At 50.1% G+C, this 12,601-nt stretch overlaps 1 protein-coding gene across 1 annotated transcript in view; it reads right to left on the reverse strand.

The window, feature by feature from the left end:
• The window catches only part of SDHA (succinate dehydrogenase complex flavoprotein subunit A), a 294,640-nt gene that overhangs the window by 93,511 nt on the left and 188,528 nt on the right, over positions 1-12,601 (reverse strand). Inside the window, exon 10 of the mRNA XM_063922780.1 lies at positions 12,425-12,596. Coding sequence (XP_063778850.1) covers positions 12,425-12,596 — 172 coding nt within the window. The remainder of the gene's footprint in view (positions 1-12,424; positions 12,597-12,601) is intronic.

The raw sequence follows: 12,601 nt of genomic DNA on the forward strand, positions 1-12,601 counted from the left end.
AATCACAGGGGACCCCGAGGAGGCAGTATCAGACCAAACAACCATAGAGGACTGGAGGACCTGAGTGGCGTGGTCAGTCCTAGCAACTCTATCAGAAATCTGGGAAATAGTCCCCCTCAGAGAGACTAACCATTCTGGCACTCTAGCAGGGATCTGCGCTAAAACTGTGCAATCCTGATTACATGGAATGGAGTCCTCTTGTGAGGATAAATCCTCTGCAGCATATGATACATTGTCCCTAGACATGTTACCACACAAACACACACCACCCCACAAACGCACCGGGTATTATGAAGGCAGAGTTTCCCCCCAAAGAAAGGCAGAGAGACACAGAGATTGGAGCCAACCCACACCCAGCACTATTAAAGGTATAGGGAGTCCCTAAGCAGCGCTGACTGTGTCCCTTAATAGGTGACACAGTCTGTATACAGCTCCCCCCCCCCCCTTCTACAACCCCCTTGGTACCATACAGATAGCTGGAGATTGCTCTGTAGGAACCTGGATTCACTTGGCAGTGAGAGCAGGCAGGAAAAATGGCGCTGAACGCTGCTGGGTCCGCTCTGAGGAGAAGCTCCGCCCCCTTCAATGGCAACGGCTTCCCGCTCTCTGTAAAGATTATACTGGCCTGGAGGAACAGTGGCAGACCCGAATCTGCAGTCCCTGTCAGGAGATGACCAGTGTGGGGTCTAAAGCAGGCCCAGGACGCTTCCCCCAGCGCCGCACCAAGGTACACTGAGCCGCCCCGGAGCGCGGTCAAGGCCGCACTCCCGCCCTAATAGCCGCCCTCTTCACACTGTCCCCCCGATTGCAAGGGGGGACAGTTACTAACTCGTCATGTTCAGCATCTGGGGGGGTGGCGGCCGGCTGCTGGGGCGAGCGTACCCCTGTGGCGGGGCGCGATCGTGCCCCCCGGAACTAACGTCCAGTCAGCTGTCGCCAACAGCCTCCCTGTAAAACAAAAAATCCTGAAAGAAAGAAATAAAACTCTTACCGAGAGAACTCAGTAGAGCTCCCCTAGCTGTGACCGGCTCCTCCGGGCACATTTTCTAAACTGAGTCTGGTAGGAGGGGCATAGAGGGAGGAGACAGCCCACACTATTAAACTCTTAAAGTGCCAATGGCTCCTGGTGGACCAGTCTATACCCCATGGTACTAATATGGACCCCAGCATCCTCTAGGATGTAAGAGAAAGCGCCAGTACTGGACGGAATCACAATAGGCTGCTTCAAGTGAAACGCAGAGACAACCTTCGGCAGGAACTGCTGCGTAGTGCGGAGCTCCGCTCTGTACTCGTAAAAGTATGGACTTTTACATGACAATGGCACCAATTCTGTGACATGTCGAGCAGAAGCCAGGGCCAGTAACATCACAGTCTTCCACGTGAGGAACTTGTCTTCTACCGTCATCAGAGGTTCAAACCAGGAGTACTGTAGAAATTCCAACACTACATTCAAATCCCAGGGTGCTGTAGGCGGCACAAAAGGAGGTTGGATGTGGAGTACCCCTTGCAAGAAGGTCTGAACTTCTGGCAACACTGCCAATTTCTTCTGGAAGAAAATGGAGAGGGCTGAAATCTGGACTTTAATGGAACCCAGACATAAGCCCTTATCCACACCAGCCTGCAGAAAACGTAAGAAACGTCCCAAGTGAAACTCAGAAGGCAGATAGGTGTATTCCTCGCACCAAGAGACATATCTCCTCCAGATATGATGATAGTGTTTTGACATCACAGGTTTCCTGGCCTGAACGATGGTAGCAATAACCTTCTTGTAAAGGCCCTTGTGAGCTAGGATGTTCCGCTCAACCTCCATGCCGTCAAACGAAGTCGTCGTAAATCCGGGTAGACGAACGGTACTTGTTGAAGATCTCTTCGTAGTGGTAGAGGCCAAGGGTCTTCGACGGACATGTCCAGAAGATCCGCGTACCACGCCCTCCGAGGCCAATCCGGGGCAATTAGAATTGCCTAGACTCCCTGATTTCTGATGCGCTTGAGCACCCTTGGGAGCAACGGAATCGGAGGAACAGTTAGACCAGCTGGTAAGGCCAAGGCAACGTCATCTTCTGCCCTCGCCTAAGGGTCCCTGGTTCGTGAGCAATACCAGTAAAGTTTCTTGTTGAGACGAGAAGCCATCATGCGGGCAGCTCCACCGGTTGATGACCTGCTGGTCCACCTGCTGGTGGAGTCCCCACTCCCAAGAGGGGGAGGGGAAGGGGGGGGGGGGGGGGGGAGAGATCATGACGACTCAGGAAATCGGCTTCACAGTTGTCCACACCCGGAATGAAGATTACTGACATTGCTCTTGCATTTCTTTCCGCCCAGAGGAGCATCCTCGACACCTGTCACATGCAGGCTCTGCTTTTTGTCCCTCCTTGTCGATTGATGTACGCCACTGCTGTGGCGTTGTGTGATTGCACCTGGATTGCGTGATCCTTAAGCAGAAGAGAGGCCTGAAGCAGTGCATTGTAGATCGCCCGAAGTTCCAGAATGTTGATCGGAAAGGCAGCTTTCGTGGGCCGACCACCTGCCCTGAAACTGCGCCCCTTGGGTGACAGCTCCCCATACTCGTAGACTCGCATCTGTCGTGAGGAGGGTCCAATCCTCAATTCCTAAACTCCGGCCCTCCAGTAGATTTGAGGACTGCAGCCACCACAGGAGGGATATTCTGGCCTGAGGCGACAGCTGTATCATCCGATGCATCTGAAGATGTGAACCGGACCATTTGCTCGGGAGATCCAGCTGAAAAGTTCTGGCATGGAACCTGCCATTTTGGATCTTCCCCAACAATCTTATGCAAAGATGGAAGGACACTCGAGCAGGTCGGAGTACCGTGCGGACTATCTTCTGAAGTGTTCTCGCCTTGACTTCCAGTAGGAACACCTTCTGGGCCACAGTATCCAGCAACATCCCCAGGAACAGGAGCCTTTGAGTTGGCTCCAGGTGGGACTTCTGTAAGTTGAGGATCCACCCATGGTCTGACAGAAGATGGATAGTGCGGTCAATATGGAGCAATATAAGCTCCCTGGATCTTGCTTTATCAGAAGATCGTCCAGGTAAGGGACAACATTGACCCACTGGACCCGGAGTTGGAACATCATCTCCGCAATCACCTTCGTGAATACCCTCAGGGTTGTAGACAGGCCGAAAGGCAGTGCCTGGAATTGGAAGTGATCGTCCAGCAGGGCAAACCGCAGGTATGCCTGATGAGGCGGCCAAATCCTAATATGGAGGCAGGCGTCCTTGATACCCAAGGAGACCATGAATTCCTGTTCTTCCTGGCCCGCAATCACTGCTCGCAGGGATTACATTTTGAACTTGAACACCTTTAAAATAAGATTTTACTTACCGGTAAATCTATTTCTCGTAGTCCGTAGTGGATGCTGGGGACTCCGTAAGGACCATGGGGATAGACTGGCTCCGCAGGAGACAGGGCACTTTAAGAAAGAATTTAGGTTCTGGTGTGCACTGGCTCCTCTCTCTATGCCCCTCCTCCAGACCTCAGTTAGAGAAACTGGGCCCAGAAGAGCTGACAGTACAAGGAAAGGATTTTGGTAATCCAGAGCAAGATTCATACCAGCAACACCAATCACACCATATAACATGTGATAACAACCAGTTAACAGTATGACAAATAATAGAGCATCAGGTCCAACCCTGATGCAACCATAACTTAACCCTTATTGAAGCAATAACTATATACAAGTATTGCAGAAGAAGTCCACACTTGGGACGGGCGCCCAGCATCCACTACGGACTACGAGAAATAGATTTACTGGTAAGTAAAATCTTATTTTCTCTAACGTCCTAGTGGATGCTGGGGACTCCATAAGGACCATGGGGATTATACCAAAGCTCCCAAACGGGCGGGAGAGTGCGGATGACTCTGCAGCACCGATTGAGCAAACAAGAGGTCCTCCTCAGCCAGGGTATCAAACTTGTAGAACTTTGCAAAAGTGTTTGAACCTGACCAAGTAGCCGCTCGGCAAAGCTGTAATGCCGAGACCCCTCGGGCAGCCGCCCAAGAAGAGTCCACCTTCCTAGTGGAATGGGCCTTAACTGATTTTGGCAGCGGCAATCCAGCCGCAGAATGAGCCTGCTGAATCTTGTTACAGATCCAGCGAGCAATAGTTTGCTTTGAAGCAGGAGCACCAAGCTTGTTGGAAGCATACAGGATAAACAGTTTTCCTGACCCTAGCCGTTCTGGCTACATAAACCTTCAAAGCCCTGACCACATCAAGTAACTCGGAATCCTCCAAGTCAGTAGTAGCCACAGGCACCACAATAGGTTGGTTTATATGAAAGGATGAAACCACTTTCGGTAGAAATTGTGGACGGGTCCGCAATTCTGCTCTATCCGCATGGAAAACCTAGCCGAAGCCAAGGCTAATAGCATGACCACCTTCCACGTGAGATATTTCAACTCCACCGTTTTGAGTGGTTCAAACCTGTGGGATTTCAGGAAACTCAACACCACGTTAAGATCCCAAGGTGCCACTGGAGGTACAAAAGGGGGCTGAATATGCAGCACTCCCTTTACAAACGTCTAAACTTCAGGTAGAGAATCCAACTCTTTTTGAAAGAAAATGGATAGGGCCGAAATCTGGACCTTAATGGAACCCAATTTTAGGCCCAAATTCACTCCGGACTGTAGGAAGTGAAGGAAACGGCCCAGCTGGAATTCCTCCGTAGGAGCATTCCTGGCCTCACACCAAGCAACATATTTTTGCCATATACGGTGATAATGGTGAGCTGTCACGTCCTTCCTAGCCTTTATCAGCTTAGGAATGACCTCATCCGGAATGCCTTTCTCTGCTAGGATCCGGCGTTCAACCGCCATGCCGTCAAACGCAGCCGCGGTAAGTCTTGGAACAGACAGGGCCCCTGTTGCACCAAGTCCTGTCTTAGAGGAAAAGGCCACGGGTCCTCTGTGAGCATTTCTTGCAGATCTGGATACCAAGTCCTTCGTGGCCAATCTGGAACAATGAGTATTGTTCTCACTCCTCTTTTTCTTATTATCCTCAGCACCTTGGGTATGAGAGGAAGAGGAGGAAATACATAGACCGACTGGAACACCCACGGTGTCACCAGGGAGTCTACAGCTATCGCCTGAGGGTCTCTTGACCTGGCGCAATACCTCTGTAGCTTTTTGTTGAGGCGGGATGCCATCATGTCCACCTGTGGCAGTTCCCACCGACTTGTAATCTGTGCGAAGCCTTCCTGATGAAGTCCCCACTCTCCCGGGTGGAGGTCGTTGTCTGCGGAGGAAGTCTGCTTCCCAGTTGTCCACTCCCGGGATGAACACTGCTGACAGTGCGCTTACGTGATTCTCCGCCCAGCGAAGAATCTTGGTGGCTTTCGCCATCGCCACTCTGCTCCTTGTGCTGCCATGACTGTTTACATGAGCTACTGCGGTGATGTTGTCTGACTGAATCAGAACCGGTTGGTCGCGAAGCAGTGTCTCCGCTTGACGTAGGGCGTTGTATATGGCCCTTAGTTCCAGGATGTTGATGTGAAGGCAAGTCTCCTGACTTGACCACAGACCTTGGAAATTTCTTCCCTGTGTGACTGCACCCCAACCTCGGAGGCTTGCGCCCGTGGTCACCAGGACCCAGTCCTGAATGCTGAATCTGCGGCCCTCGAGAAGATGAGCGCTCTGTAGCCACCACAGGAGTGACACCCTGGCCCTGGGGGATAGGGTGATTAACCGATGCATCTGAAGATGTGATCCGGACCACTTGTCCAGTAAGTCCCATTGAAAGGTCCTCGCATGGAACCTGCCGAAGGGAATGGCCTCGTATGATGCCACCATCTTTCCCAGGACACGAGTGCAGTGATGCACTGACACCTGTTTTGGTTTTAATAGGTTCCTGACCAGTGCCATGAGTTCCTGAGCTTTCTCCATCGGGAGATAAACCCTTTTTTGGTCTGTGTCTAGAATCATGCCCAGGAAAGGCAGACGAGTTGTAGGAACCAACTGCGACTTTGGAATATTTAGAATCCAGCCGTGTTGCCGTAACACTTCCAGAGAAAGTGCTACGCTGATCAGCAACTGCTCTCTCGATCTCGCTTGTATGAGGAGACCGTCCAAGTATGGGATAATTGTGACTCCTTGCATTCGCAGGAGTACCATCATTTCCGCCATTACCTTGGTAAATATTCTCGGTGCCGTGAAGAGACCAAATGGCAACGTCTGAAATTGGTAATGACAATCCTGTACCACAAATCTGAGGTACGCCTGATGAGGTGGATAAATGGGTACATGAAGGTATGCATCCTTTATGTCCAGAGACACCATAAAATCCCCCCCTTCCAGGCTTGCGATGACCGCTCTCAGCGATTCCATCTTGAACTTGAACCTTTTCAGGTATATGTTCAGGGATTTTAAATTCAATATGGGTCTGACCGAACCGTCCGGTTTTGGGACTACAAACATGGTCGAATAATAACTCCTTCTTGACCACCACCTGTTGATACAATTTGTGAATTGCAGTTAAAACTATTTCCCTCTCGTGGGGGGAAGCTGGCAGGGCCGATTTGAGGTATCGGTGAGGGGGCATCTCTTCGAATTCCAGCTTGTATCCCTGAGACACAATCTCTAGTGCCCAGGGATCCACCTGGGAGTGAACCCACTTGTGGCTGAAATTTCGGAGATGCGCCCCCACCGGGCCTAGATCCGCCCGTGGAGCCCCAGCGTCATGCGGTGGATTTAGTGTAAGCCGGGGAGGACTTCTGTTCCTGGGAACTAGCTGTGTTGTGCAGCTTCTTCCCTCTGCCCCTGCCTCTGGCAAGAAAGGAGGCACCTCGGACTTTCTTGCCCTTTTGTGATCAAAAGGACTGCATTTGGTAATACGGTGCTTTCTTAGGTTGTGAGGGAACATATGGCAAAGAATTTGACTTTCCAGCAGTAGCTGTGGAGACCAGGTCCGAGAGACCCTCCCCAAACAACTCCTCACCCTTGTAAGGTAAAACCTCCATGTGCCTTTTTGAGTCGGCATCGCCTGTCAATTGCAGAGTCCACAGGACCCTTCTGGCAGAAATCGACATTGCATTTATTCTAGAGCTCAGAAGGCTAATGTCTCTTTGAGCATCTCTCATATATAGGACAGCGTCTTTTATATGCCCCAGGGTCATTAATATAGTATCCTTGTCCAAGGTATCAAGTTCCTCAGATAAGGTATCCGTCCATGCTGCTACAGCACTACACACCCAGGCCGACGCAATTGCCGGCCTTAGTAAGGTACCTGAATGTATATAAATGGAATTCAGGGTACCCTCTTGCTTTCTATCCGCAGCATCTTTTAGGGTGGCCGTATCCTGTAACGGCAGGGCTACCCTCTTGGATAAGCGTGTGAGAGCTTTGTCCACCCTAGGGGAGGATTCCCAGCGTAACCTGTCCGTTGGCGGGAAAGGATAAGCCATAAGCATCCGTTTGGAAATCTGCAGTTTTTTATCTGGAGATTCCCAAGCCTTTTCACATAACTCATTTAGCTCATGTGAAGGGGGAAAGGTCACCACCTGCCTTTTTTCCCCATACATATGAACCCTCTTGTCAGGGACTGGGGTTTCCTCTGTGATGTGCAACGCATCCTTTATTGCTATAATCATATAACGGATGGCTTTAGCCAATTTAGGCTGTAACTTTGCATCATCGCCATCGACACTGGAGTCAGAATCCGTGTCGATATCTGTGTCAACAATTTGGGATAGTGGGCGCTTCTGAGACCCTGACGGCCTCTGCGACATAGGATCAGGCATGGGCTGAGACCCCGACTGTCCTAAGGTTTCAGCTATATCCAACCTTTTATGCAAGGAATTAACATTATCATTTAAAACCTTCCACATATCCATCCAATCAGGTGTCGGCGGCGACCCAACATTCATTTGCTCCCGCTCTGCTTCCACATCGCCTTCCTCGTCAAACATGTCGACACAAGCGTACCGACACCACACACACACAGGGGATGCTCTTTTTGAAGACAGTTCCCCCACAAGGCCTTTTGGAGAGACAGAGAGAGAGTATGCCTGCACACACCCCAGCACTATATGTCCCAGGAATCACACAGTAACTTAGTGTTAACCCAGTAGCTGCTGTATATAATGTTTTTGCGCCTAATTTATGTGCCCCCCCTCTCTTTTTACCCTCTTCTACCGTGAATCTGCAGGGGAGAGCCTGGGGAGCTTCCTCTCAGCGGAGCTGTGGAGAGAAAATGGCGCTGGTGAGTGCTGAGGAAGAAGCCCCGCCCCCTCAGCGGCGGGCTTCTGTCCCGCGTTTCTGTGTAAAATTATGGCGGGGGCTCATGCATATATACAGTGCCCAACTGTATATATGCCCAACTTTTGCCAAGAGGTCCTAATTGCTGCCCAGGGCGCCCCCCCCTGCGCCCTGCACCCTACAGTGACCGGAGTATGTGGGTTTAATGTGGGAGCAATGGCGCACAGCTGCAGTGCTGTGCGCTACCTCAGTTTGAAGACTGGAGTCTTCTGCCGCCGATTTTGAAGTCTTCTTGCTTCTTTCACCCGGCTTCTGTCTTCCGGCTCTGCGAGGGGGACGGCGGCGCGGCTCCGGGATCGGACGACAAAGGGTGAGATCCTGTGTACGATCCCTCTGGAGCTAATGGTGTCCAGTAGCCTAAGAAGCAGGACCTATCTTCAGTGAGTAGGGCTGCTTCTCTCCCCCCTCAGTCCCACGCTGCAGAGAGTCTGTTGCCAGCAGATCTCTCTGAAAATAAAAAAAACCTAGCAAAATACTTTCTTATAGCAAGCTCAGGAGAGCTCACTAAGTAGCACCCAGCTCGTCCGGGCACAGATTCAAACTGAGGTCTGGAGGAGGGACATAGAGGGAGGAGCCAGAGCACACCAGTATCCAAATTCTTTCTTAAAGTGCCCTGTCTCCTGCGGAGCCCGTCTATTCCCCATGGTCCTTACGGAGTCCCCAGCATCCACTAGGACGTTAGAGAAATAAGGATTCAAGGATTATAGATTCAAAATGGAACTTACCAAACTGTCCAGTGTCGGCACCACAAATAGGTTGGAGTAAAACCCCTTACCGCATTGCGGTATTGGTACTGGAACAATGACGTGGGACTGGATCAACTTTTGGATGGCCTGTTGCAACGCAACTTGCATATCCTCCAAAGCTGGTAAGCTTGATTTGAAAAATCGTTGGGAAGGAGTACTGTCGAACTCCAGCTTGTAGCCTTAAGAAACAAGATTTCTGACCCAGGTATCCTGGCAAGAAGTCTCACAGACGCAGCTGAAGTGACGCTGGCGAATTCCCACCTCGAGATCCCCTCGGGGTGGGTGGGAACCGTCATGCTGAGGCCTTAGCGGAAGCAGAACTGGTGTTCTGTTCCTGAGAGCTGGTGCTTGCAGGTTTTCTGGACTTACCTCTGGTGCCTCTAGTTGCATTGGAGGCACCGGATAGGAGCGTCTCGCCGGCGGGGCCCCGTAACTTTGGAAATCCAGTATCTAATTCAACCCCAAAGAGCCATGCCCAGAAAAGGGGAGGGATTCTACACTATGTTTGGCTTCTGCATCCGCAATCCACTGACGCAACCACAAGGCCCTGCGCGCCGACACTGCCATGGCAGAAGTCCTAGCATTAATGTTCACCATCTTCTTGAGCGGATCACAGAGGACACGTGTAGTGTCCTGAATGTGTTTTAGGAGGGTCACCATAGTGACTAAGGGCATATCCCCCAAAAAGCCCCCCTGACTTTGAGTGGCCCAGGAATGAATGGCATGGGTCAATGACCGGCCTTTGCGAGACACCTGCTGCCATGTAAATGGATTTGAGTGTAGTCTCTATCTTCCTATCCCCCGGATCCTTCATGGTAAAGGATACCGGGGCAGGCAGCACTGCCTTTTTGGACAGGCGACAGACTGATACATCCACCCCAGGTGGTTCCTCCCAAAGTTTCCTACATTCAGGAGCAAATGGGAAAGTGCGCAAACATTTTTTGGACACTTGGAATTTTTTGTCTGGATTTTTCCAGGCCAGCTTGAATAGGTCATCTAACTCTGTAGAGTCAGGGAAAGTGACACTAGGCTTGTTTTGAATAAAGAAATACAAATGCTGTGACACAGCATCCTCTATAGGGTGCTTTAACACGTCACTTATAGCCAGAATTAGCGTTTCAATACCCTGAGCAGAATCAGGATCCCCACTAACGGGATCCAAGTCATCCCCATCCTCCTGTATATCATCATCTGTATTAGAGAGTAGAGCAGGTAACCCACACTTCTGTGGACCTGCATGAGAGAGGGGTGGGCTGTGCTGCATCTGCCCTAGCAGCTAAATCTGCAACAGCTTGTTGTACTAGCTGAGTCTTCTGCACATTAGCAGTGAGCTGGGATGACCTATCTGACATCATAGTTTTAAGAGACCCCAACCAGTGGGGGTCTGGACCCTCTCCTCCAGCCCCTTCACAGAATTGTGAAGATTGGCTGCATTTTTCACAGGAAACAGAATCAGTAGATAATGGAGAGCATCTGGTGTGACATACACTGCGCGGCTTGTGTTTACCCATGTTTCACAGTAAGCACAATAACATACACACAGACAGTTATATTGCAAGCCTGCCCTACTGTATGTGACAGGAGACACACACAGAGAGAGAAAGACACCAGCACACCCTGAGCTGTGCAGCCCCAGTGAGGCTGTCAGCTCACTACATTACAGTAAACACTAACAATTCCTGCCCTAAAGAGGACCTAGATAGTGTACACAAGCGGCTCTCCCCCTTTGCTACACCCTGTACCAGATATCCAGCGTGGCTGAGGAATCAGGAAGCGCTGTGTGTGCTGAGTATGTCTGCAGTAAGCAGAGGAAGGTTCCAAAATGCCTCAGGTCCCGCTCTCATGTAGCTCCGCCCCCTCCAATGGCGCCTGAGCTACAGATATATATTATACTGGCAAAAAGTCTCCTTACAGCTAAAAAAACATCATAACAAGTGCTAGTTCTAGCAGTTTTGTGCCAGTCTACACGGGGGATCTTAGCGGGACCCCCCCCGAGAGGGTCCCGCACTTCAACCGGGGGACCCCCCTAGCCCTCCAGGCAGCGTTAAGGGTGTGCGGCGTGTTGTGGCTGTGACAGCCAAGGCGCAGTGCCCTGCTAAACAACAAACCCTCAGGACAGTGGTCCTGCAGCGGGGAAGCTGCTCTGTACCTCGTAAGGCCGGTGACCGTCAAGCCGCAGCTCTACATGTCCGCCTCTAGTATACACAGAAGAAAGAAGACTAGAATTTCAGTGAAAGCTCCCAAAGCCACAATGTGTTCTCTGGTTATATGAGAGAACTTTTTCCTTGCAAAACCAAAGCTTGAATAGTGAGGGAAAATAAGACAAGTGACAAGTTTTAGCGAATTGTATAGAAGCAAAAATAAAATAAAATAGTACTATTAACAGGGGCTAACTATTCCATATTAAAGCACCTTACAACACTTGCAGGTCCCTAGCAGTAGAGCTACCTGCAGTCTACAGCTCAGAAACTCTTAACCCATCCAGAAATAATGGCCTCACTAAGGAACCCCACTCCAGTTGTGGGAACGCATGTACACAATCTTTACTAAATATACAATCATACAACAAATAGGAATGTTGAACATTTACCATGTTAAGGAACATAGCCAACCCTTACCTAAAATGAATACTGCATATACTTCCTATTTCCAGTGAGTGTTGTTTTCGGACAATAATCTGCTTGATGTTGCAAGAATCCACTTACAACAAAATTATTTCATTCATATTTATAGATTTCATTGCTTTTGCTCTTTCAAAGCTTTCGGAGTCTTGTCTTGTCCTTCATGGATGTGTGTGCTTGCGCATGCACAATGGACCCTATTCAGTATCAGTAGCAGATTTTGCCAAAAAGCAGAATCTCCTACTGCTGAAGATCGCATGCTAGGGGCCGCCCAGAACAGGGCAAGGGATTTGCGGATACACCCCTGCATACGCAGCCATCACCCGCACCACTGCCATTTTCTTCATCAGAGTCCACCTGCGTTGGCCGGACCACCCCACCCCCCCCTTCCCGCGCAATGTCACGTCGATGAAAGACAGCCGCCGCTGTCAGAATGTGATTAATCTGTCCGGGATGCGATCGCACTTTGACAGTTTGCACACGCACAGAAGTAAAAAAAAAAATCTCTTGACTGCGATTTTTGTACTTTAGCAATTCAAACTGAATGAGGGCCAATGACCTTCCAACAATGCCAATGTTGTGGCACTTATTAGTAACAGGGTCACACAGAGAACAATGGGGTTCCAGCGAGAGCAACCAGGATTGTTATTTGCTAGGTGTGTTTTAACCACTAAACCACTTGCATTAACAAAAAAAAACAAAAAAAAAAAAGATCATATTGTGAGAGAGTAGTCACAAAGCAGTTAAGACCAAGTACACATAGATCTTAAAGAACATTGTAGGCTTACCAGGATTACAGGACTCCGCTATGCTTAGAGCACAAGCACGGCCAAACACAACCAAATCTAGGAGAGAATTTGCACCAAGACGGTTGGCACCATGCACAGATGCGGATGCAGCCTCACCACAAGCATACAGCCCAGGAACCACTTTGTCTTCACCATTTACATGTACAATAGCCTGAA

Source organism: Pseudophryne corroboree, chromosome 5 (genome assembly GCF_028390025.1).
Source record: "Pseudophryne corroboree isolate aPseCor3 chromosome 5, aPseCor3.hap2, whole genome shotgun sequence".
Classification (NCBI taxonomy): domain Eukaryota; kingdom Metazoa; phylum Chordata; class Amphibia; order Anura; family Myobatrachidae; genus Pseudophryne; species Pseudophryne corroboree.